This window comes from Vipera ursinii (assembly GCF_947247035.1).
Source record: "Vipera ursinii genome assembly, chromosome: 14".
NCBI lineage: Eukaryota > Metazoa > Chordata > Lepidosauria > Squamata > Viperidae > Vipera > Vipera ursinii.
The window spans coordinates 2,975,427-3,001,953 of record NC_139527.1 but is presented as its reverse complement, the minus strand read 5'-3'; the positions used below and the strand labels follow the sequence as shown (position 1 = coordinate 3,001,953).

Here is a 26,527-nt window from a genome sequence, read left to right as displayed (position 1 = left end):
GAGCGCCGACGGGATGGGGGAGCCCCGCGCCCCGCTGGCCGCCCAGGACGACGACGACGACGGCCAGGAGGAGGAGGCGGCGGGCGGCGGAGGAGGCGGCGAGCTGGACTCGCGGAGCTCGGCGGGCGACGTGGGCGGCGGGCGGCGCGTCGACAAGTTCGGCTTCCTGGTGGCCGCCGACGGGCAGGAGGCGGGGGACCCCCCGGAGGCGCCGTGAGTGGAGGGGGGGCGCTCTGGACACGCGCAGGGGCACTCTCGCCACCAGCAGGGCCGCTCCTGGGCGGAGGTTGGGGGGAAGCTCTGGCCGTGGGGCTGTTGTGGGCTGGAGGGGCGCTCTGGCCATGGCCAGGGGCACTCTTGACATCAACAGGGCTGCTCTTTGGCGTGTAGCTTGAGTGGCGCTCTTGCCACGGGCAGGGGCACTCTCGCCATCAGGACTGCTCTTGGGTGAAGGTGGAGGGGCGCTCTGGCCATGGGCAGGGGCACTCTGGCCATCAACAGGGCCGCTCTTGGGCGGAGGTTGGGGGGAAACTCTGGCCGTGGGGCTCTTGTGGGCTGGAGGGGCACTCTGGCCATGGCCAGGGGCACTCTTGACATCAACAGGGCTGCTCTTTGGCGTGTAGCTTGAGTGGCGCTCTTGCCACGGGCAGGGGCACTCTCGCCATCAGGACTGCTCTTGGGTGAAGGTGGAGGGGCGCTCTGGCCATGGGCAGGGGCACTCTGGCCATCAACAGGGCCGCTCTTGGGTGAAGGTTGGGGGGAAACTCTGGCCATGGGGCTCTTGTGGGCTGGAGGGGAACTCTGGCCATGGGCACGGGTACTCTTGGAGGGGTTGGACGGGTGCTCTTGCCACCACCAGGGCTCCTCTTGGGCGAAGGTGGAGGGGCGCTCTGGCCATCAACAGGGCTGCTCTTTGGCGTGTAGCTTGAGTGGCGCTCTTGCCACGGGCAGGAGCACTCTCGCCATCAGGACTGCTCTTGGGTGAAGGTGGAGGGGCGCTCTTGCCATAGGCAGAAAGGGCTCTTGTGGGCTGGAGGGGAAACTCTGCCCACGGGCAGAGGCGCCCTTGCCATCGAGACTGCTCTTCGAATGGGGTTGAGTGGCGCTCTGGCCATGGGCAGGGACTCTCTCGCTTGGGAGGGGGCGGAGAGGGGCTCTTGCCATCATGGGAAGGGTTACCATTAGTAGTTTAGTGCTCTTGCTGTGGGCAGGGGCACTGTTGCTAGAGACAGAGTGGGGGAGTGGGAGTCTTGCTCTGGGCAGGAGCGCTGTTTTGGGGGGGGCTGGATCAGATTTGTGTCTTGGGGGGCTCTTGCTGGGAAGGGGAGTGGCACTGGGGGGTGAAGTGAGTGGGCTTCCTGGCCCAAGCAGGGCTCTCATTAAACGCGGGGGGGGGGTTCTTAGAGATCCGGATAGAGGCGTGGGACATGGGGCACGTTCTGCACGAGAGTCCAGAGGGCACTCTTGCCATGGACTTTGGCCCCTTTTCCCGCCTCCGTCCGACTGGCCTTGGGGACGCCTACGGCTTTCTCCCGCCTTCTGCTTAGCAAACCGGCTTCCAGCCTTGTGCGGCCATCTCCGACTTATTCCTGGACTTCCACTCCCGGCTCGCTGGCTGGGGAATTCTGGGAGTTGCAAGTCCACAAGTCTTAAAATGGCCAAGGTTGCACATCGCTGGCCTAGATATAGGCTGAAGGCACTCTTCACATGCTCAGGTTGCATTCTCTGTTCCCAAGCTTGTTGTTCTGCTGTTTCGGAGCCTGATTGAAAGCTCTTTGCTGCTTTCCCGAAATCAAAGAAATTAGGAAAGTTAGATTGCTGATATTAAACTCAACAGGTTTCCTTCTATTGTGTGAATGGGGGAATTCAGTAACCTGGTTATAAAAGCAATAACGCTAAGACAGTCAGCGGGACTAAATCTGTCTTGGCCTTTTAGCCTTTCCAAAGTTAGTCTGTTTGTTTATCTTATTTCTAACAGCAGCTCTACTAATGTGAAACATAGTACATAAAAACAGTCCAGGTTTTTTGTTTTTTTTTAATTAAAAAACTGAAAAATAGGGGGGGAAAACCCGCATCTCAACAAATAAAACACAGAAGAGAGAAAACAAAAGTTTTCCAAGATAATCCAGAAAGAAAAGTTTTAGTCAAAGCTGCATGTGTGGTCGGTCTCAACTCTATCTTTTGGGGAGGGAGAAAATTATCCTATTGCTTAGGAAGGTTTTATTTGTGTGTGTGTGTGTGTGTTCACAAACTTGTATGGAGGATTATGAGACAGAACGAAAAAGTTCAGCCTTAACTGCTTGCTGATTTGTGAAACTGGCTCAAAAGTTTTCGCTTTGGGACTTTTTGCCAGCTGTGATGTTCAAGCACAGGGAGAAGACGGGCCTTAATTGCTTTCTCTTTCTTTTCCAGCCCTTTCCTTCTAAAGAAAGAGTGCTTACTCTTGAGTAAGTGTTGCTGTAAGCCTAGTTTTTGGGCAGTACCAAAGCCAGGGCTGGCACAAAATATGCTGGGAAAACCTGGAGATGCAGGCATGGGAAATAATTAATATTCCACTGACATATGTAGGGTAGGTGGTTTTTTTTTTAAAGAAGATTAATCACACGAGGAACTAGGAATACCTGTTTTGGTTGAGCCCTTGTGTGATTGTGTAAAACAGTTGTGCAGTAAATTTTCTTTCCAGCCCTTGCTCCTTTTAAAAATCGGCGCTCTGGTTTGCTTAGCTGTGTTTAATCATTCCAACACTGGAGGTTTTTAAGAAGAGACTGGCCAGCCATTTGTCTGAAATGGTATAGGGTTTCCTGCCTGAGCAGGGGGTTGGACTAGATGACCTCCAAGGTCCCTTCCCACTTTATATTATTATTATTATTATTATTATTATTATTATTATTATTATTATTATTATTATTATTATTATTATTATTTGCGACTTGTTGCTGGAATGGAGAATTAAGACATTCTGCTCCTTTAGGAATGCTTTCCTGACTAATATCAGAATAAGGTGATTTTTGTCCCTCGTCTACTGTGTCTTAAGATCCGGGCCGCTTGCTATGAAAGGGAAATGTAGGGCTCTTGCGCGCCAGCTGTTATCCGAGGGTGTGTGTTTTGTTCATGCTGCTTTTCTGCGGAGGAGCTAGCTGTGATGAGAAAACAGGCCTTTCCCAGGGGCGCATGTGAAGAAAACGATTTTAAAAATCGACAGTAACTCGGTAGGCATTTTCAGGACCCGGCAAAGTTTTGTCTAGCTGGCGGATTCGCTTAACAACCCTGCTACCGACAACAGCCGATCACAACTGTAGCCAGAAAGTGGGGCAAAATTCCCTTAACAAATGTCTTGACTTAGCCACGGAAACTTTGGCTTCGGAAGGAGTCGTAAGTTGAGGACAACCCGGACGGTGTTTCTTCCGGTTTGGAAAAGATGGGTTTTCAAAAGCCCCACACATTTATAGTGCTGTTGTTTCCCACTTTTAACCTGGGCTGCTTCTCCCTTCTGACGTGTTTTGGGAAACTTTGATGACGAAGCCGCCCAGGTGCCCACAGCCATCTTGGCTTTCCGCGGAGCCTCTCGTGCTATCACAGTTTATTTATTTTATTTTATTTTAATTCCATTTATATCCCGCCCTTCTCCGAAGACTCAGGGCGGCTTACAAGCTTAGCAGTAGCCTTCATCCTATGTATATGCCTGCTTGTTAGGGCTTTCACAGTTTGATTCAGGGCTGTGTGTTTTCATCCTGTCTTTGGAACTACTCCCGTCTCACCTGCTAGCAAGACAAATTCAAGTGTCCCCATTAGTTAAATAGCCTGGAAATAAACAAACAGAAGATTAATAATAGTTTTTGCCTTGGACTGTTTGAGTGCTGACAAGGCAACAGCTCAGCTGTAATTAGAGCTGGGGTTTAAAGGCTAAACCGCTTGTGGCTGTTTTCTGCAGGATCAAGGGTGGCCAGTCTCTTCCTCAAAACACAGGTAGTCCCTGACTTACCATGTTTCATTTAGTGACCATTCAAAGTTACGACAGCTCTGGGGAAAAAAAGGGACTTAGAATAGTTTTCCACACCGCCCTTGCAGCATTCCCCACCCCCCGCCCCGCCCCACGTTCACGTGCGAACAAAATTTGGCTCCTTGGGAACTGACTCATATTTATGACGGCCGCAGTGTCTTGGCGGGGGGGGGTGTGTGTCACCGGGATCCCCGTTTCCGACAAGCGAAGTCGACGGAGAAGGCAGGTTTAATTGACAGCCGTGTTCCTAACTGAACAACTGCGGCAATAAAGGTCGTAGATAGGATGCCAAACTCGACAACGCTCTCATTTAGCGACGGAAATTTGAGGGTCAGGCTTGGGCCGTTCAGTCGAGGCAATAGCATTCTAGCCCAGCTAGTTGCAAATATGGGCTTTGAAAGGCAGCACGCACAATTAGCTAGGTTCTCAGTCATCCAGGTCGTGCTCGTCCCAAAGATGCTTTTTCAAGAGGCGACTGGACTTTCTCGGTCTGCAAATGACCAGCGGTCTGCAAGGAGTATAAATCCTTCCATTCTCTCCCCCCCCCCCAAACATCCAGTCGGAGCTGAAGAAGCTTCTCGGATGAGAAGCGAAACGCCTTCAAGGAAAAAAACAAAGAAACTTGGGTGGAAAAAAAGCTGCTTTGGACCAGTCGGATGAAATTGCAAAGCTGGATCCCGACGTTTCCTCCCTTGAATGGCTAATTATTTTTTTTGTTTTCAAGTTAGAAACTCAAAGGCAGAGGTCTTCAAACTTGGCCCTTTTAGGACTTCTGGACTTCAACTCCCAGAATTCCTCAGCCAGGCACGCGTGCCTGGCTGAGGAATTCTGGGAGTTGAAGTCCAGAAGTCCTAAAAGGGCCAAGTTTGAAGACCCCTGGTCAAAAGGCCTCACGGCTCTGGCCTATGCAGTGCCTGGTGGCCCAGCAATGGCTGTCTTGTGCCCAAGAGAAAAATCCAATATTCCTCCTGACCTTAATTGCTTTCATTTGCATTCCGTCGCGCACCCAGCATTTACCCCTTTCCTGTCTACCCAAGGCAGACTTGTACAGCTGCTGCTTCCTGTCTCTCAACCGGAAGGGATCCCTTCCAGATGCCTGGACATCGCACTTTTGAACCACTGTTTGGCCCGATGTATGTTGTTTCCAGGAAAGACAGCGACAAAAGGGCTAGAGAGCGAGCAAAACAGAGATTAGGGACGGACAGAAGGCATTTGTGGCCAAGCAGAATGCATCGTGCCTGGTGTTTGAACACGAGGCAGGATTAAGACAGAGAAAAAGAGATGGACAGCCTCGCTAACGCAGGTTTTGGCCTTGCTGGGTGGGAGGAAAAAAGTCCAGGATATTTTGTTAATTGGTGTTATAAAGTTTAAATCTTGCACCCCTCTTGAATCTGAAAGCATGTACAATAATAATAATAATAATAATAATAATAATAATAATAATAATAATAATAATAATGATAATAATAATAATGATGATGATGATGATGATGTCATAGAAAATGATAAAAGTTAAACTGCTCTGGGACTTCAGAATTCAAACAGACAAGCACCTGCAACATAACACCCCAGACTTAACAATTGTCGATAAGAAAGACAAATAAAGTCTGGATAGTGGACGTGGCAGTGCCTGGAGACAGCAGAATAGATGAGAAAATAACAAAATACAAATAGAAACAGACTGTGGCAAAGGCAAGCAAGGGTAGTACCAATAGTCATAGGCGCCTGGGGTGCAATCCCAAAACAACTGGAGCACCACTTGGACACCATCATCGGCATTGACAAATTCGCCATTAGTCAATTGCAAAAGGCGGCCTTACTGGGAACCGCTTCCATCCTGCGACGAGATCTGTGATACTGTCAAACATCCACATCTGCCTATCCCAGGTCATTGGTAAGGACTCGATTAGGTAGACAAAAATGCCAAATCTGGTCTGAACACCTGGCTGACTGGGCGATGATCAGTAGTAGTAGTAGTAGTAGTAGTAGTAATAATAATAATAATAATAATAATAATAATAATAATAATAATGATGATGATGATGATGATGATGTCATAGAAAATGATAAAAGTTAAACTGCTCTGGGACTTCAGAATTCAAACAGACAAGCACCTGCAACATAACACCCTGGACTTAACAATTGTCGATAAGAAAGACAAATAAAGTCTGGATAGTGGACGTGGCAGTGCCTGGAGACAGCAGAATAGATGAGAAAATAACAAAATACAAATAGAAACAGACTGTGGCAAAGGCAAGCAAGGGTAGTACCAATAGTCATAGGCGCCTGGGGTGTAATCCCAAAACAACTGGAGCACCACTTGGACACCATCGTCGGCATTGACAAATTCGCCATTAGTCAATTGCAAAAGGCGGCCTTACTGGGAACCGCTTCCATCCTGCGACGAGATCTGTGATACCGTCAAACATCCACATCTGCCTATCCCAGGTCATTGGTAAGGACTCGATTAGGTAGACAAAAATGCCAAATCTGGTCTGAACACCTGGCTGACTGGGCGATGATCAGTAGTAGTAGTAGTAGTAGTAATAATAATAATAATAATAATAATAATAATAATAATAATAATAATAATAATAATAATGCCTTACTAGAAACTGCTTCCACCCTGCAACAATATATGTAAGTAGAAACCCGTTTCTCGTTTCTCGTGAAGTTTCCAGGTCAACTCATCGCTCCCAAACGGTTGTTTATAAAAGATGCAGGACCTGGATTTTGGGCCCCTCCTTAACTGGGGCCTGGAGGCAGACCCAGCCGGAGAAATGTCACCGGCAGGTCACCTGTCATTTTAATTACTGCCCTGGGATCTGTCCTTGCCACAACGCTTTTGTCAGCGCTTTGTGCAGTTTTTCATGTAAATAACGTGTTTTTAAACGGGATCTCTCAGCCGCCCGGCTTCCTGTCTTCTGCATTAGCAGCTAGGGGAAAACACACAAACAACCTTTTAAAGGATTAGGACGGTTGAGCCTCTGGGCCTGTTTGTGTGTGGGTGGGAGGGCGGGCAAACAGAGGCTTAAAACTTATGACACCCATCTGCCTCTTTCGATGACGTTAAAGAGAGCAGAATCCATGGACGGCGTGACGGTTTAGTAGCAGGAAGACACGCGTGGTTTTAAAATGGGGAAGAAGGCTCTGTTTTCCAACCCTCAACTCTTTATCTAAAGAGACCGGGATCTGTTTAACCCCCTCTTTTCAAAAAACAAAGAATGTGTTATGTGGCTAGTCCAGCAGATTGCAAGAGACAGGACAAAGATTAGTGTGTCAGTCTGAGTGCTGAAGTTTTGTAGCAGAGCCAATCCCTAATTACCGGCGGGCAAAACCATTAAAGTTTGCCGGATGAGAATAAGCCTTAATGTCTGGGACTCTCCGCGCATGCTAGCTTGGCCTTCATCCTACAATGGTGGCCTTTTAGCATTGGGACATGGAACATGGCATAAGAGAGTTGGAAATGACCTCGGAGCACGTTGAAATAATGAAATCGGCCAAACGCACAACGAGAGGCCAAATCCATTTGAAGCGCAGGCAGTCCTCAGCCGAGCCCCAAAGTTTTTACGTCGTACGGGGAGAAATTTGTCTGGGGGAGTTCGCTCCACTTGGCGACTTTTCTCGCCACGTTTAAGTCACTTTTTTTTCAGGGCTTTTTTCCGAGGAACTTGGGTCACGGAACAAACTGGACTTCCCGCATTATCTCAGCAGCTGAATAATCCCCCCAATAGAATCGGGCAGATTTGGCTTAAGAAGCGGCACCGCTCTTGGAAGGCTAGGTTGATGCCCAGATGGCAAGCTAAGGCCACCGAATGCCAGCTTAACCGCGCAGGTTCTAGGGTTGAATGGACTTCCCCCACCCACCCACCCCGTTTCCTCTTTTCTCAAGCTGAGGCTGTGAGGATGGCTTCTCCCCTTAAACCACCTCTGTGAAAACCGGTGGGGCCAAATCCTGACCTCGTTTGCCACCCAGGGCGCTGTGAAATGTGAGCCGGCCGAGGAGAAGGCTCGGATCTGGCTTTTTCGCAGCTCCGGGCCGCCGGGATGGGAACCCGGCCAGCGAAACAAGAAAAGCCGTCCCAGCCAAAACGGAGGGGGGGGGGCCACCCACCCCCAACCGGAGTCAAACTCTCTGCGTCTTCGTTTCGGTGGGAAATTAAATGGCTTCTTGGGAGTTCTCCAAGTTCCAGGATCTCTTTTGTCTTGCTTCTGTCCAGGGGTATCAATTGATTTTTTTTTCCCCACCTCTTTCAAGGCTAGGGTTTCATTGCGTTAACGGCAATTTGGCAGAGTTTCCTTCGAGAAAGCCTCCCTAAACACATACCCCCTCTTTGCCCCAGCCTGGCGTCGCCTTCCTGTAAGCATATTTACCAAGAATTTATTTATTATGTATTTGCCTCGTCCTGCGCTTGTCCCGCTCACACACGTGTTACTGTGGTTTTAGCGGGTTTATATAGTATTCCCCGGCAATTCCCTTTGCCCAAACCCCAGAACCGTCCCAATTACGTCCAGCCACAAGCAGACTGACATTATGCTCCATTCGAGGCAGTCCCTCCTTTCTGACCGTTCACTTTTAACGACTTTTCAAACTTACGACGGACCTAAGGCGGGACTACTTAACGATCTGGATTTGAAGTGCCAAACCTCGGGTGCTGCTGTGTACACGGGGCACACACGTACGGCAGTTTGCGGCATCCCGTGGTCACGTGACCACGTTTTTCAACGGGGTTTTTTGCCAGGTTTTTTTTTTTGAGCGGGGGGTGGCGAAACAAGTGCCCATAGCGAACCACGTACCAAGCACAGCATTTGATTTGCTTGACTGTTTGCATCCAGTGTATTCGTCTAATACTCGCTGCAAAAAAAAAAAAAGGTCATAAAATCGGTTCGGTCACAACACGATCAGCCCATTTTACAGCCCTCACAACTTACAACCAGCTCCTTTATAGTGATAAAGGGATATAGGTTATATAGGTATAGGGCTTCCTGCCTGAGCAGGGGGTTGGACTAGATGACCTCCAAGGTCCCTTCCAACATTATTATTATTATATAACTTTTATTCATTAAACATGAAACTCAGTCAACTGAACACTCAAATTGACTGGCACTAATGGTTGACACGGGTTGCTGCCAGCATCCTAGGTATCAACCAGGATGATGACGATCACGATCACGATCCTGATTATTATCATCATTAGTCTTTGGAACAAGTCAAGGACAACTTCTGTTCTGTAGGAAGGGGAGATTTCAGATGCATTGAATAAGTTGCTCCGCTTTCCTCCGTAACCGTGGCGACAAATTTGGCTCTTTGCCGGGTCGGTTGACTACCTCTCCCAGAAGCCCTCACTTTGGGCCACTCTGGCTAGAAGACTCGGTGGTCCAACAACAAGGCTGCACTTTCCTCCAGCTGACCCCTGGGTCCGCTTCTATAAGCCTCCTGTGTAACTTCTCCATTTAGGCTCCGGATGGCTTTGAGGCTTTGGGTGGGGTAAGGAGATGAGTCAGATCGTGATGTCCGTTTTCCATCAGCAGGAATTGCCGGGACTGGCAGACGAAGGGCGATTCCACCGGTTGGGCGAAAACCAAATCCGTGTTTCGAAAGCCCCAGACTTCGACGCTGCTCCCAACGGAGCAGGGTTGGAGCAGGATAAAATTCCCTTGTTTACCGCTCGGGTATCGGTTTCGATTCCTACCGTAGCCTGTCCAGGAACTGTTCGCCCCCACCAGGAGCCCCTGAATTGGAAAACGACATCCTAATACTGGCTGCACCCTCGATCAGGAATGGGCTGAAGGCAGAAATTTATGGAATGCATACCCCTGGCTGCCCCGGACTTATTTCGGTCTGGTTTGGCAGCATTCTTGCCTTTTAAGATTTGTATCTCCTTTTTTGGCAATATTTGGGAAGAGGGGGAAAAACAAGCAAACAACAAAAAAAACAAACCTGGGCTGGTTCTGTTTGAAGGCAACCTTGCTGGGTGGGCAAGATTGCTTGGCGCTGAGCGGTTTCAGAACTTCTGCCCCATAAATTCCTTGGCAGATCCCTGTCCTGGTAACCCTAAAGTAGGGGTCCCCAACCCCCGGTCCGTGGACCAGTATCGGGCCGCGACATTATTATTATTGTTGTTGTTGTTGTTGTTGTTGTTGTTGTTGTTGTTATTATTATTATTATTATTATTATTATTATTATTATTATTATTAATTTTATTTGTATACCGCCCTTCTCCCGAAGGACTCAGGGCGGTGAAAAGGGCAGTACATGTTGAAAGACAAAATACAAAAATTAAAAGAGATTAAACAAAACGCCCACAACTCTTACAATAAGTTAAAACACATTAAAAATATGTTAAAACACATTAATAAAACCCAACCCCAGCAACCAGTCCGCAGAAACAAACAAAACCCCATCCGTGGGATGCAGGCAGCACACCCACGCGCTCTCCGGTCTGTGGAAAAACCTTTCTCCATGGAACCGGTCCTGGGTGCCCAAAAAGTTGGGGGCCTCTGCCCTAAATTAAGACTTTTAACAGGAACGTTGAAATTCGGAGGTGTTCCGTTGGTTAGATCCTGGCATGATGGTTTTATAAAACGTGTGTGTGTGTGCGTGTGCGTGATTTTGAGTTTAAGAAAATCAAATTAGTTGGCTTGAGTATCTGCTGCAGTACTAGGTTGGTTATATGTGAAGAGGTGCAGGCTCTTAGTGATGGCTTGTGATATTTGGGCTAGAGATACGTCCACCATCATTTTCTTGACGAAATTGCAGGCCTAAAAAAAAAAAAAAACAGTTCAAGGCTGAATTCGTCAAATCCCGTTGATGCCCTTCGCATGTCACCTAATGGTGTGAACCCCCTCCTCCCCCAGTAGGTTTTTGCATGTGGGTGAACCTAGCCCCTTGCAACGTCTTCAACAAGCTATGTTTAACGCTATCCTGGCTTAGCATAATGGACACACACACCCCCCCACACACACACAGCCCAGTCTCTTGAGGGAGGCTGCGTCCAAAGCATAACTTTTTGTCGTAATTGTGCCCCAGGCTGGAGGAGGTGCCACTGGATGTGTTGAGGCAACGGGAGTCAAAATGGCTGGACATGCTGAACAACTGGGACAAGTGGATGGCGAAAAAGCACAAAAAGGTAAGTTTTATTTATTATTATTTTTTAATCCCATTTATATCCCGCCCTTCTCCGAAGACTCAGGGCGGTCCCATCGGCACCTTCCTTCTCTCTCCTCTGCGTGCCTGATTCGCTTCTCTCGAGTCGTCGGCCTTGCTCTGTCTCGGGGTTGGCCAGCCTAGGCAGCTTTAAGACTTGTGGACTTTCAACTCCCAGAATTCCCCAGCCAGGTGGTTGGGGAATTCTGGGAATTGGAAGTCCCTAAGTCTGAAAAGTTGCCAAGATTGGAGACCCCCCTGCTCCCCTTTCACGAGCGCAGAGTGGTCGAGAAGGAAATGGCCAGCATGTATAAATTTAATCAATCCGATGTGGTGGCCCCAGGTAGAACACCTCTGGGTTTGGAAGACATGTCTTCAAAGAAAAACCAGACAGTCCAGTTGCCTCCTGAAAAAAAAAAAAGCAGCTGGGCAAAAGCTGATTTTGCTTTTTTTTTTTTTACCTTTTTTTTTAAAAAAAAAAAACACGTTTTTTGCATTTCTGTGTTTCGGCCTGGCATCTCACCCGCCACTCTTCTCTCCTTTTCAGATCCGGCTGAGATGCCAAAAGGGCATCCCGCCTTCGCTGCGTGGCCGGGCCTGGCAGTACCTCTCCGGGGGCAAAGTCAAGCTGGAACAGAACGCCGGCAAGTTTGAGGTAAGATGCTTCGGCGAACGAAAGAAGAAGAAGGGGAAACTCACATTTCCAGCCTGTAAACGTAATAATCAGATAAAAGGAGGGGCTTGTTTTGCTTCGCAGGAGCTGGACGTGGCTGCGGGGGAGCCCAAATGGCTGGATGTGATTGAGCGAGACCTGCACCGTCAGTTTCCATTCCACGAGATGTTTGCTGCTCGAGGAGGCCACGGGTAAGGGGCTGTGCCCACCCCCTGCCTTTTCTTTAAGACCTTTCCACGCGAGCATCGTGGCCTGCGCCGGAGGCCGCAGGCTGTGGCTGGACCTAGAATTTTTCTGCCCACCTGGCGGGCATCTGTTAAAGCTGCAACAGAGTCTGGCATAGTGTGGCAAACATGGAGCTTCCTTCCTTCCTTCCTTCCTTCCTTCCTTCCTTCCTTCCTTCCCTCCCTTCTTCCTTCCTTCCTTCCTTCCTTCCTTCCCCCTTTCTCAGGCTCCCCTTTACCTACCTACGTACCTTCCTTCCTTCTTTTTCCCTTTCTTATGCCCATCTTTTCCTTCCTTCCTTCCCTTCCTGTTTCTTGCTTTATTTTCCTTCCTTCCTTCCTTCCTTCCTTCCTTCCTTCCTTCCTTCCTTCCTTCCTTCCTTCCTCCTTTCTCAGGCTCCCCTTTACCTTCCTTCCTTCCTTTTTCCCCCTTTCTCATGCTCATCTTTTCCTTCCTTCCTCCCTCCCTTCCTTCTTCCCTCCCTCCCTCCCTTCCTTCCTTCCTTCCTTCCTTCCTTCCTTCCTTCCTTCCTTCCTTCCTTCCTTCCTTCCTTCCTTCCCCCTTTCTCAGGCTCCCCTTTACCTACCTACGTACCTTCCTTCCTTCTTTTTCCCTTTCTTATGCCCATCTTTTCCTTCCTTCTTCCCTCCCGCCCTCCCACCCTTTCCTTCCTTCCTACCTTCCTTCCCTCCCTCCCTAGTTGGAGTCCTCTAACACGGGGGCAGTTCAGGACAGATAAAAGGGCGCCGGCTTTGCCCAGCTTATAATCGGGGAATGGAAATGGCAAGCTAAGCGTTTGGAAAGCAGCTTATGCAAATTGATGGCTGTTCAACCTGTGTGTGGGGGGGTTATTAATCTCCTTTTTAAGACTGGAGGCACCAAATCTTTTAGCGTCAGTCTTAGAAACCCAGGTGAAGGTGAGCAATTGTGTTCCCAGTGCCTTGGTTCAAATTGCTGCTTAACAGAATAACAGAGTTGGAAGGGACCTTGGAGGTCATCTAGTCCAACTCCTTGCTCAAGACCCTATCACCCCACAGAAATGGCTGTCCAGGTGTTTTTTTTTTAAAAAAAAATCTCTGTTATTGGAGCACCCACAACTTCTGGAAAGCAAGATGTTCCACTGGTTAATTGTTCTGACTGTCAGGAAGTTTCTCCTTAGTTCCAGGTTGCTTCTCTCCTTGATGAGTTTCCATCCGTTGCTTCTTGTCCTGCCTTCAGGCGCTTTGGAGAATAGCTTGACTCCCTCTTCTTTGGGGCAGCCCCTGAGATACTGGAAAGCTCCTATCATGTCTCCCCTGGTCCTTCTCTTCATTAAACTAGACACACCCAATTCCAGCAACCGTTCCTTATATGTTTTAGCCTCCAGTCCCATAATCATCTTTGTTGCTCTTCTCTGTACTCTTTCTAGAGTCTCAACATCTTTTTTACATCGTGGCGACCAAAACTGGATGCCGTATTCCAAGTGTGGCCTTCCCAAGGCATTGTAAAGTGGTATTAACATTTCACGTGATCTTAATTCTGTCCCTCTGTTAATGCAGCCTAGGTCTGCACTGGCTTTGCGGACTCAAATTGTTATCCCTTCCCTTCTGTTTTCTTCTTGTTTGCCTGTTCCGGATTTTAGATTTGTTTACATTGTGTGTTTGTCATTACACGGTTTTCTTTGGGGGGGGGGGTCCCTTCTTCTTTTTGAATCCTTGTGTGTTTATGCAGTCCCCCCTGTCTAAGCTGGGCAACCTTGGAATCCGATAGATAGATAGATGATAGATAGATAGATAGATAGATAGATAGATAGATAGATAGATAGATAGATGATAGATAGATAGATAGATAGATAGATAGATAGATAGATAGATAGATAGATAGATAGATGATAGATAGATAGGCAGATAGATAGATAGGCAGATAGATAGATAGGCAGATAGATAGATAGATAGATAGATAGATAGATAGATAGATAGATAGATAGATGATAGATAGATAAAATGAACAGGGATGGAAACCCGTGTTCAGGCATGTGCAGACCCATGAAATTGTTGAACTGCTTGGGAATCAAATGTGGTGTGGAACATTTGATCCTGCAGTTCCGTAATTTGATTCCCACGGACGGACGCCCTGGTTTCCCGATGCCTTCTGAGCCGGGCTTTGTGTAGCTCTGATCAAAGCTCCTTTTGTAAGAGGAAATCTTTGAGACGGGCCAGACTGGAAGACGGGCTGACACCCCCCCCTCCCAGTTTTGTGGATGGAATGGGGCGCCTCCTTTAAAGGCTGGAAATTTGCGGGCGCCGCTGGAAGGCTTGAACCCAGAACCTCCCAAGCCGGCTTAGCGCACTCGTGAGGCCACACGTGGAATAGGGCATCCAGTTCTGGTCGCCACGATACAGAAGTTGTGAATTCTCCATTGCTGGAGGCTTTCAAGAAGAGACTGGACAGACACTGGACTGGGATAGTATAAGGTCTCCTGCCTTGAGCAGGGGGCTAGGCTAGATGACCTCCGAGGTCCCTTCCAGGCCTGTGATTCCATGTTCCTCTGGCTGCACCAACATCCTGGTGTACAGTCTGAGCTTGTAAACACTTGAGCTGCTCCTGCCTGATATTTCCCTTCAACAATTTCCTTTTTTTTTCTTTTTTCTCCCCTGCTACAGGCAACAAGATCTATTCCGGGTCCTGAAAGCTTACACTCTGTACCGGCCGGAGGAAGGCTATTGCCAGGCGCAGGCGCCGATCGCAGCGGTGCTGCTGATGCACATGCCCGCCGAGGTGCGCGGGCGTTCCTCTTACCGACCCTCCCTCCCTCCCTCCCGTGTCTTCTTCCTCTGGAGGCGGCCGGCCCCTTCCTGTCGCTCTCCAGGACTGCTGCTTCCTCCGGCTTGGCTAATCTGTAGTCATATCCAGTCCATATTACAAGCAGAGAGTAAAAATACCCAGGATTTCCTGCTGTAAAAATAAAAGCTGGTGGAGTGGGTGTCCTGCTGGAGCAGGGGGTTGGACTAGAAGACCTCCAAGGTTCCTTCCAACTTTATTGTCCCGTCCTCTCCCCTCCCCTCCCCCCTCTTTCCTTCCTCCTCTCCTCTCCTCTCTTTCCTTCCTCCTCTCCTCTCCGTTTCCTTCTTCCTCTCCTCTCCTCTCCTCTCCTCTCCTCTCCTCTCCTCTCCTCTCTCTTTCCTTCCTCCTCTCCTCTCCGTTTCCTCCTTCCTCTCCTCTCCTCCTCTCCTCTCTTTCCTTCCTCCTCTCCTCTCTCTTTCCTTCCTCCTCTCCTCTCCATTTCCTTCTTCCTCTCCTCTCCTCTCCTCTCCTCTCCTCTCCTCTCCTCTCCTCTCCTCTCCTCTCATCTCATCTCCTCTCTCTTTTCTTCCTCCTCTCCTCTCCGTTTCGTTCTTCCTCTCCTCTCCTCCTCTCCTCTCTTTCCTTCCTCCTCTCCTCTCTCTTTCCTTCTTCCTCTCCTCTCCATTTCCTTCTTACTCTCCCCTCCCCTCTCTTTCCTTCCTCCTCCCCTCCCCTCTCGTACTGTCTTTCCTCCCCCCCCTTCCCAACTGCAAACTCAGTCCTATCCGGCTAATAATATTTTTTTTTGCCTCCTTCTCTCTCTTCAGCAAGCTTTCTGGTGCCTTGTGCAAATATGTGAGAAATATCTTCCTGGCTATTACAGCGAGAAGCTGGTGAGTGTTTCCTCCAGGCCAGGGATCTCCAAACTCGGCAGCTTTTAGACTTGTGGACTTCAACTCCCAGAATTCTCCGCCAACAAGTCCCCAAGTCTTAAAAGTTGCCAAGTTTGGAGACGACCCCCACCCCTCCTGCTTTAGACCCTGATGGAGATCTGCTGTCATGGTGGTTTCAGGAGAGTGAGGAAAGAATGCGGCCCCAAGGAAGAAGAAGCAGGGGAGGGGGTGTCATAGTCCCTTAGAAAAGAAAGACCCTCAACTCCATTTGCAGGGAAAGGTATAGTTTCACTATAAGCCTAGTGGATTGCAGTGTAGCAAAGCCAGAACTGTAGTTCGCGCGTCAGAATTTCCCGGCTATCACTCCCCATCTAGTTCCTCTCCTCTCCTGGCCCCTTATTGTCCAATTTTTGTTGTTGTTAGTTGCGAAGTCGTGTCCTACCCATCGTGACCCCATGGACCTTTTGCTACTGTCCATGGGGTTTTCAGGGCAAAGATACTGGAGTGGTTTGCCATTTCCTTCTCCAGCGGATCAGGTTTTGTCAGAACTCTCTGCTATGATCTGTCCGTCTTGGGTAGCCCTGCAGGGCATAGCTCATAGCTTCGTTGAGTTACGCAAGCCCCTTCGCCGCGACAAGGCAGTAATCCATGAAGGGGATTGTCCAATTATATTTGAGTAAATTGGCGGGTTTTAGTGTGGGTTTGTTGTTTTTTTTTGCAACGGCCTTGCTTTTTTCTCCCAGGGTAACGACCTTGAGGCTTTGCCCCTGACAGGCACGCTTCATTAGTTTCGCTTTCCCCTCCGGCTCAGTTCATGGCAGGCTGTCGGCGGTGGTGGGTGAATGCGAACGTGGTGGACCAGCGGCTGAGGCAGAGCCAGCCCCCCCTCCTCCCCCCCCTCAGATCTCCTCTCTCTTCTCCCCCGCAGGAGGCCATCCAGTTGGATGGGGAGATCCTCTTCTCTCTGCTGCAGAGAGTCTCCCCGCTGGCTTACAAGCATCTCGGCAAGCAGAAGATCGACCCCATCTTGTACATGACGGAGTGGTTCATGTGCGCCTTCTCCAGAACCCTGCCCTGGAGCTCTGTGCTGCGGGTCTGGGATATGTTCTTCTGCGAAGGTACAGGCCGTGCTCCGTCGGGGGTAGCGGCTGGCCTTTGTGTGTGTGTGTGTGTGTGTGTATGGACCCACGCTGGCCACATTTGGGAGACATTTCTGGTGGAGATTGCTTCTCGCCATTCCGCAGTGGAGTCCTGGCATCTGGAAGCCCATAACGAGACCAAGCAAGTGGGATTGTTTCTTGGAGGAATAATCAATACTTCCAGATATCCCAGGAACCTTTCCATCAGGATATCCGGCAGTCCTCGACTTAAAACGGCCCTGTTTGAAATTACGGTGGTGCCGAGAAAAAAGACCTTGCTCTTCTGGCTATCTCAGCCTCCTCGCGTGATCCATCTCAGCCTCCTAGCGTGATCTAAATTCAGAAGCTTGGCAGCTGTCATGGACGTAGGACCGTTGGCGGTGTCTTGCGGTCATGGGGTCATTCTGACGAGCAAAGTCAATGGGGAAGCTGGATTCGCTGAACAGCCATGTTACTCACTTTTAACAATGGCATCAACCAACCTAACCCAGGGGTCTTCAAACCTGGCCACTTTTAAGGCTTGCGGACTTCAGCTCCCAGAGTTCCTCAGCCAGCCTCCAGGAATTCTGGGAGTTGAAGTCCGCAAGCCTTAAAAGTGGCCACGTTTGAAGAGCCCTGACTTAACCACTGCGGCAAGGGAGGCGGTAAAATGGAGCAAAACTCGCTGAACATCTGAATCCTTTAGCAAGGTAAACGTGGGGCTTGATTGTGGTTATACGTTGAGAACCACTTTAGTTGAAATCTTGGTTCCAGTCGGCTCTTGACCCGTTCATCTCAACCATCCAGTGGGTTGTGGCTTTGCCTTTCTTTGCAGCAGTGCTGGGTTTTTCTGCCTCTGCCCTGTGGCTTTCCCCTCTGCCCAGCTGTTCACACAGACGCAAACATCCCTGTGAGTCACAAATCTAGGTCAGCAAAGCCGTCATGAGGTTGATGCTGTTCCAACTTGAGCGGCAAGCAGGAAGTTTGGGGCCGTTGGCTTCATGTCATCTGGCTGCCCTCTGGTGACCGGCTTTGTAGTTGCAGTTTTAAACAGAATAAAGAGAGCTGGAAGGGACCTTGGAGGTCTTCTAGTCCTACCCCCTGCTCAGCCAGGAGACCCTAAATCATTTCAGACAAATGGTTGTCCAGTCTCTTCTGAAAGACTTCCAGCAATGGAGCACCCACAACTTCTGGTGGCAAGCCGTTCCACCGGATAATGGTCCTCAGTGTTAGGAACTTAATAATAATAATAATAATAATAATAATAATAATAATAATAATAATAATAATAATAAGAAGAAGAAGAAGAAGAAGAAGAAGAAGAAGAAGAAGAAGAAGAAGAAGAAGAAGAAGTTGGAAGGGACCTTGGAGGTCATCTAGTCCAACCCCCTGCTCAGGCAGGAAACGCTATACCATTTCAGACAAATGGCTGTCCAATCTCTTCTTAAAAACTTCTGTTGTTGGAGCACCCACAGCTTCTGGAGGCAGGTTGTTCCACTGGTTAATTCTTCTCACTGTCAGGAAATTTCTCCTTAGTTCTAGGTTGCTTCTCTCTTTGGTCACTTTCCATCCGTTGCTTCTTCTCCTGCCTTCGGGTGCTTTGGAGAATAGGTTGACACACACACCCCCTCTTCTTTTGATCCCGAAATGCCCAGCCGGAGGGTCTGTAGTCCGTGTGATTCTCATCATAACTTCGAGCAGTCATTAAACGGCCGGTCGTAAGTCCGACAACTCCCTGTAGTAATTTGTATGGCAGCTTGCTGGGTCCTGGCCACAGCCCTGTGAGGCACCCCAGGATGGTTCCAGACCAACCTTTCTCCTCCCCCCTAGATTTAGTCCCCCAGCGCTCTTAGCTCAAAACGTAATTCCATTTTTTCCGATCGCATTTCACTTTGAGGGTTTGAGGTTGCTACAGCTCTGGAGCTGTTCTCCTGGGGGACGTTGTAGAGGTGGTCCCTAATGTACGACCATCGCCGAGCAGTCACAATTGTAGTCATAAGTCAAGGCACCCATCCATTTTTCCCCGTGGGCCATTTTTGCCAGGAACTAGAAGTAAACGTTGGAAACAGGCAAAAATCAATCAATCAATCACAAATTGCAGTCACCTGACTTTGGATTGCTGCAAACAGCAGTAAAGGTGAGCCAGTTGCCAAGAATACAGGTAAGTCCTTGAGTCACAGTGACAGATGCTTAAGTGAATCTGGCTTCCCCATTGACTTTGCTTGTCAGGAGGTCGCAAAAAGGGGACCTGGGACGCTGCAACCGTCATAAATACGAGCGCTGCAAGCGCTGCGACGGTCGTCAGCCTGAAAAAAACAGTCCCTTTTTCCCCCAGTGCCGTTGTAACTTTGAACCGTCGCTAAGTGAACTGTCGTTAAGTCGAGGATTGGCTGGTAAAGGGATTGGAACACTGCCTTCTCTCCCCCCCCCCACTCTTCCGGCAGGCGTCAAGATCATCTTCCGCGTGGGTCTCGTGCTTCTGAAGTACACCCTGGGTTCTTCGGAGAAGCTGCGAACCTGCCAAGGGCAGTACGAGACGATGGAGCAGCTGAGAGCCCTGAACCCCAAAATCATGCAGGAAGCTTTCCTCGTGCAAGAGGTAAATCCGCTTTGTCTGCCTTCCTCGGAGGCAAATGGCGGATGCAAAAAGCCAGAGAGTTCAAAAGTACCCCGGGCGGTCCTCGGCCTACGACCGCAATTGAGCCCCCAAATGTCTGTTGTTAAGTGGGCTAACTTAAGTCTTCGTAAAAGAAAGCAACAATAAATGCGTAGGTACAGAAGACATAAGGGCACCTGCCTTGAGCAGGGGGTTGGACTAGAAGATCTCCGAGGTCCCTTCCAGCCTTAGGATTCTTTCGATTCTACATCCGTAGAAGAATGGGGAGCTGGACAGATTTTGGGAAGGCAGAAGGAAGCTTGGGACGGACAGGTTATTTATAGGCTGGCGTCAGCGCTTCTGGAGTCTTGTCCACGTTTGGAGAAACACCTGGATGCCCCCCCCCACCCTGTTCTTTTGTCCCTCCTAGGTCATAGAGTTGCCCGTGACGGAGCGCCACATCGAGCGGGAGCACCTGATCCAGCTGAAGAAGTGGAAGGAGACCCACGGAGAGCTGCAATGCAAGTCTCCCCCCCGTTTCCACGGCGCCAAGGCTATCAGGGACTCGGAGCCGTACCCCCACAAAGCCTTGGAGCCCTCTCCTTCCATCATCCTGCCCCCCGGTGCCGCCCTGCCCCCCAAGGGCCGCAAGAACAAGTTGCGGAAGGGCACCCCCAAAGGGCCCGCCGCCATGGGCAACCAAGCCAACGGCCCCATCCCCGAAGAAAACGGATCTCAGACTTTGCTGGAGCCCGACTCTTTCCTTCTCCACCAGTCCAAGGAGAGCCTTAGTTCCCGGGAGAGCGAGGACACCTATCTGTAGGGGTGGGGATTGCACTTTCCAGATCACAGACACACACACACACAAACACCCCTCCCCTCCCTCCCAGGCCACAGACCAGACTGTACCAGTTGAGACCACCCCCTCGATAGGAAAATGGCTAGCTGGGTTTGTAAAGGAGGGGAGGGAGATTCCTCGGAGGGCAGGTGGGTAAGTATCGGGCCTTCCGACGGGCCAAAGGAAGCATCCCGTAGGGCACCCCTGGTTGCAAAGGGCTAGGAGCGGCCCTGCTACGCTTGGCTATGGTGGGGTGGTGGTGGCATTTTTGAGGCTGGGAGGCCCTGAAGTCCACCCTCTTCCCCGTTTGCTTCGGCGGGGAAGTTTGATTGGCCAGAATCACCCAGGGATAGAAACATAGGAAAGGTATATGGCTACCTGCAGAGCACGAAATTAGAGGGGCGGTTTGGCACAGGAACCCGTTTTCCGATAGGAATAAATGGAGGCCTCCCCTTCACTCTGACCTCTCTCTCTCTCTCTCTCGGCGGGCCGGAGTGCAACAGCGCCTTGATTTCTTCCCAGGCTGCGGCCGTGCAATCGCCTCGGCCCTCAAGTCTCACATTCCACCCTTGATGGGAGAAGCTGCCGATGATCGGGCTTCTCTCTCTCTCTCTCTCTCTCTCTCTCTCTCTCTCTCTCTCTCTCTCTCATGCTACCTCTTTCTCGGCCCTCGCGTAAGCTGGCGATCTCCAGAACCCTAAGCCTACAGCCGGCTCCATTGCACCAAGCCTGCGATGGGTGCTGTAGTCCCCTCTGGGCCTCCCGTTTTCTCCTGCTAGGGTTCTCCGGACGAACGATCCCCTCGGTTGCCCAAGGAGGGGGCTCTTAAAGTTGAGCCAGCGGCGTTAAGACGGGGACCCGCTAAGGCCCTGCGTTCTGTCTTACGCGTAGGGCGACTTTGACTCGGGCTGCTCTGTTCTTCCTCTAATCCGCCATTTCCTTCTAAGCAGAAACGGACTGTCCGAGGCACGAACGCTTCTCCTCAGGCTGCTAAAAGTCAAGAGAGCTAAAAAGGAACGCCCATCCTGCTTAGCCACGCTGTCTTGACCAAATTCCAAATATGCTGGACGGACCAGAAAATGCTGAATTTCTTCTCTCCCCCCCACCCCTCCCACCGATTCTTGGACCAGAAGGAACGCTGGCCAAAAATCTGATTGTTTGTATGATTTTTTTTCCCCCCAAGCGGTTTAGATGCCGGTCTCTCTTCTTGCATTCCAGCGCTGTGGTTTGTTGGTTTTTTCTTTAAAACAACAACAACAACAACACTCCATTTCCAGGACACTAAAATCCCCCTCCCTTTTTTTTCTTTTTTCTTTTTTTTTTCCTTTCCCCACCTGCCTTTCGTCAAATTGGCGACGAACTTGAGTTGGTTCTTTTGTTTCGTTTTGGCCAACATCCACGGAGTTAAAACTGAGCTGCTGCTCGAAGTGGCCAGGACGTTAAGGCGCCTCCCTAAAAATGAGGGGTTCAGACATGCAAAATAGTGAGACCCCCTCCCCCATCTGATATCTGTAGCCTGTTGCTTTCTGTCTTTCCCAGGCGACAGTAAACGAGACACTTTAATGTTGGCGGGAAGCAAATTTGGGCTGATGGGAACCTCTGTGGTTTATTAAGGAGGTGCAGGAAGAGATTCCTCCCCCCTCCCACTTGCCCCCTCCCCTTTTGTGGCATAAACTCGGTTTGTTGGGGTGGGGGTACCTTTTTTTTTTCTTTCTTCCCCTTGGCGGAAACAAAAGTGTATATTTTGGGGAAGAGTGTGGAACAGGGATGCTAGTCTCTCGTTTCCTTCTCCTGCACCAGATTATGGCTGACCGGCGGGATTCTTGCGTGCGGATTTTTTTTAAAAAGGAAATCAATTGCTGAAACTGTTTTGTACAAGAGGCGAAATAAACCCGAATTATGTACATCCTGTGTGCGATTTGACTGGTTTGGCGGAGGGGGGGTGGGTGGAAAGGGGTGTCTCGGGGGAGCCCCAAACGAGGAGGGGGGGCCTGATAGCCCCTTTTCCAACCGATGGGTGTTATTAAAGAGGCCTACGTTTTGGGGTGCTGCCGCTGACTTCCTCAGGTGCAATTCACGGTCTCGAAAGTAGCTCGGGGCGGGGGGGGGGAAGGCACTTTACCAGCACCCCTGAGCAAAGAAGACACGGCTACATTCACACACAGGCGGTCCTTGACTTAACAATCATTCAGTTGCCTCTGGATGTTGTGGGTGCTCCATCCCTGGCGGTTTTTAAGAAGAGACCGGACACTCATTTGTCTGAAATGGCATAGGGTTTTCTGCTTGAGCAGGGGGTTGGACTAGAAGACCTCCCAAGGTCCCTTCCAGCTTTCTTCTGATGCTGGGCCACTTCAGTCTCTCTTCCCCCTTGTTGCCAACAACCAAGCTTATCGATTCCACTAAAACGTCGTGCTATTGCTTTGACTAGGCCTCGCTCTTAATGCCCTTCCAGCACCTTGGGCTATTTGGGGGGCGGCCAGGTGTGTGTGTGTGTGTGTGTGTGTGTGAAATGGCATGACGTGCCAGCGTGGTGCATTCTCTCCTCCCTATTTTCTTAGCGAGGTCAGTGATCAAGATGGTTTATGGCGCTCTGCATGCAGCCTTGGCGTTATCTTGGCCTCCCTAGGCCTCGGTAGCCTTTTGCCCCAGAGAATCCCAGTTGCTTTTGAGGGCCTCCCTAGAAAACCTAACTGTCCTTGGTTAGCCGCTGTGTAGTTCCCCTGGCACTGCGAACTCTCTCCGTTGCTTTGTTTTGCAGCTGGCTGGCCAAGTGCCACGGGTGGTCGGAGGGATCAGGAGGCTGCAGAGATCTGGTCTTGTCTGCCTGTGGCGCCAAACGTGATCGAGGCTTTGATTTTTGAGCCAGAGACTGGAGGACAAAGCTGAACGTTTGCCGAAAGCAGCTGCCAGGCCTAAATTCCTGGTGTTTCCCCACCCGGTACAACGAGGGGGAAAATGGGGGCTTTTAGTCCCATCGTGCCTGATGGGCTTCGTGGCGGCGCGTGACGCGCGTCTCGGAGGAAAAGTTCCTGACTACTTTTGTCAAAAATCGGGAGCCGTGCCCACTGTATTTGTCTTGTTGGTTTGAGGACGTTTTTGCTGCCCGTCCAAGCAGCGTCATCGATCGGAGCAAGGCAGACCCAAAAGGGTTTTTTTTCAAAAGGCAACTGGACTCGGTTTTTTTTTCCCCTTGAAGACATTTCGCTGCTCATCCAAGGAGCTTCTTCAGTTCTGACTGGATGGTGGAGGAATGGAAGGATTTATACGCCTTGCAGACTGCTGGTCGTTTGCCTTCTTTTAGAGAGTCGTTCGAGGCCACTTGGAGGTTCACCTGTGACTTCGGGGGGGGTCACCTGGGGGGCCCGTGTTGTAGACAGGAGGTGGGTGGTGTCGTATCCCTGCCCTCTGTTGAACAGAGACGTATTCAAGCTTAATCTAGATCAGGGGTGTCAAACTCAATTTCATTGAGGGCCGCATCAGCATTGCGGTTGCCCTCAGGGGGCCGGGTGGGTATGGCCAGGGTGGGCGTGGCCTACTGGGTGGGTGTGGCTAGAGTGCGTATGGCCTACTGGGTGGGCGTGGCCAGCTCCACATCGTTGGCATCAAGGGTGCCTATGGGGGCCTGGGCAGGAGTGGGACAGATCTGAGGGTCTCTGGCAGGAGGAGGGTCTCTGGGCCAGGGCCAAGGCAGTGGGGGCCGTTCCCTCACTCTTTCCAGGATGGCTTCGCGGGCTGCATGAAACCACTTCGTGGGCCGGATCCGGCCCCCGGGCCTTGGGTTTGACATGTCTGATCTAGATGGCCTCTGTGAGACCTCTTTCAAACCAGTGGTCCTCTCCCGTCCAGAACTTTGCTGCCTTCCAAAGAGTGACCTTTGTCTTTCAAAAGCAGATGGACTGCTGAATCTCGTCCTGATGGCTTTGTTCTCCTAAGTTGTGCCATGGGTTTGTGAAGCGCTTGTTTTGTTTCTCCAATATACAGATCTACACACGTCTCACTACATTATACTGTCTCCAGAAAGTCCAGTTGCCTTCTGAAAAAGCACTTTGGGACAGCCTCGGCCTGGGTTTCCGACCGTCTCCACGAGACCTTTCGCCAAGCAGCTTGTTCTTCTCTAGGCTGTTGGAGCGTCTACTACAATCCCCTTTCTGCCAGGGCTGGCTGGGGAGAATGGGAGCTGAAATCCAGAAATATGAAGCCAGCTACAATTGGGAGGGCTACAGTAGCCGAGCTTTTGTGTTGACTTGATGAGGGTGATTAGAAAGCAGAGCGAGTTAATCATAGAAGGAGAAGAGTTACTAAGGATTCAAAGAAGCAATAGGTAACCCATCTTGGTTTAACCTCCGACTTGAGGTTATTAATAATTGTTGGGGATTAGGGGAAAGGATGTGTCCGCTTTTTTTTTTTTTTAAAAAAAGTGAATTTCAGGAACGCAGCTTGTTTTTTTTTTCTGATTAAAAAAAGGAGGAATAGGGTTTTTCCATCCCAGGTTGTAAAATGACAAATAAGCTTTCTTTGCCATTCCAAATAATGTGGTTTGGTGGAAACAGGAAGGTTGAAAGTCTCTTAAGGGACAATTTTTTCTCCCATAATATCAAGAGTTAAATCTGCTTGAAAATTCCTTTGCTTCTCTCTCCCTCTCTCAAACTCTTCAGCAACCAAGACGGTTTGGGGACAAATGCAATTTTCCTCCAATTTTGGAATCCTCGCCAAGCTGAATCCAGCATCTTTCTTGTCAAGAATCGAGAAAACTTATCCTGTTTCTCAACTGGTCACTTAAAGAGAGGTGGACCTCCGCTCCCAGAATTCCCCAGCCAGCAGTAGCTAACTAGGGGATTCTGGGAGTGGTCGTCCAAGTGGCTCAAGTTGAGAAACACTGGCCTAAGGTCCAGATTTGCTGGAATCTAGACTCCATTCAACGTGTTATTTTCTTTCTTATCCATTTCCCAGTTGCAGTTGCTTGTAATTTTCCATAAAGTTGGCCACAGGGTTGAAATTTTCCACTGCCGAAATAAGACTTGCAAAATATACGAGCCTGTTGGAATAGCTCTGAGGCAGACAGACACCCTGAGTGGGTGGCACACTGAAAATCTTTTATTTTTTTTCCCCAGAAAAGAGAACCTCTCGCCCAGCTTCAAAGCTTAATACAGGTAGTCCTCAACCTACGACTGCAGCTAAGCCCAAAATTTACATTGCTAAGGGAGACCGTTGTTCAGCGAGTCATACCTCATCATAGGACCTTTTTTTTTTTTGCCACGGTTTGTGAAACAAATTCGCCGGAGTTGCTAAGCCAGTCGTGCAGTCGTTAAATGAATCTGGCCCATTGGGAAAGTCACAAAATTGTGATTAGGTGATCTCCGGACCATGGACGCAGAATGGAACGATAGCAGTCTTCCAGTATCTCAGGGGCTGCCCCAAAGAAGAGGGGGTCAAGGTATTCTCCAAAGCGCCCGAAGGCAGGACAAGAAGCAACGGATGGAAACCCGTCAAGGAGAGAAGCAACCTGGAATTAAGGAGAAACTTCCTGACAGTGAGAACAATTAACCAGTGGAACAACCTGCCTCCAGAAGTTGTGAATGCTCCACACTGGAAGTTTTTAAGAAGAAATTGGACAAACATTTGTCTGAAATTGTATAGGGTTTCCTGCCTGAGCAGGGGGGTTGGACTAGATGACCTCCAAGGTCCCTTCCAACATCTTCTTCTTCTTCTTCTTCTTCTTCTTCTTCTTCTTCTTCTTCTTCTTCTTCTTCTTCTTCTTCTTCTTATTATTATTATTATTATTATTATTATTATTATTATTATTATTATTATTATTATTATTATTATTATTATTATGCTGTAAGAATGCAACCCAGTTTTCCACAGATTTCTGTCACTGGTCTCTTCCGTTTCCAAGCAATGTAGAACCTGGGATGGCGAATTCAGCTGGCCAGGAATTTTGATCTTTGCAAGCCTGTTTTTAATCGGTTTTGGGCCAGGCTTGGGGCATCCTCCACCCTTTTGTGTCCTCTGGGTTGTGGCAGGAACATTCGCTGTGGGCACTGAGAGAGCCTGTTGCAACTCGAATCAGCCTGTGGTTTTTTTTTTTGTATATTATCTGCATTTTTCCATCAAAGGCCGGGAGACAAAAAGAAAATTCCTGGAATATATAACACACAAAAGGAGTAGGAGAGAACGTTAGAAACGCCCCAGGTGGAAGGTGTGTAGGTGAGCACAATGTGGGCAAGGCACCAAGGAAGCAGCCCATCCAGACTTGTGGCCTGCCTCAAGGACA

The 26,527-nt window shown here is 49.6% G+C and overlaps 1 protein-coding gene across 1 annotated transcript; it reads left to right on the top strand.

Moving 5' to 3' along the window:
• Positions 1–22,157, top strand: TBC1D10A (TBC1 domain family member 10A). The gene is made up of 9 exons (XM_083373577.1): positions 1–213; positions 11,031–11,130; positions 11,695–11,802; positions 11,905–12,011; positions 14,688–14,802; positions 15,636–15,701; positions 16,630–16,819; positions 19,264–19,418; positions 19,846–22,157. Exons 1-9 carry the CDS (start codon positions 14–16, stop codon positions 20,236–20,238), a joined length of 1,434 nt encoding a protein of 477 aa, XP_083229703.1. The 5' UTR covers positions 1–13; the 3' UTR covers positions 20,239–22,157.
• Positions 22,158–26,527: the final 4,370 nt, after the last annotated feature.

Coding starts and splice junctions, on each gene's coding strand:
- TBC1D10A (XM_083373577.1), top strand. CDS start 14: ATGGGGGAGCCCCGCGCCCCGCTGGCCGCCCAGGACGACGACGACGAC. Junction 11,803..11,904: donor AGAACGCCGGCAAGTTTGAG/GTAAGATGCTTC, acceptor TTTGCTTCGCAG/GAGCTGGACGTGGCTGCGGG. Junction 14,803..15,635: donor TGATGCACATGCCCGCCGAG/GTGCGCGGGCGT, acceptor CTCTCTCTTCAG/CAAGCTTTCTGGTGCCTTGT.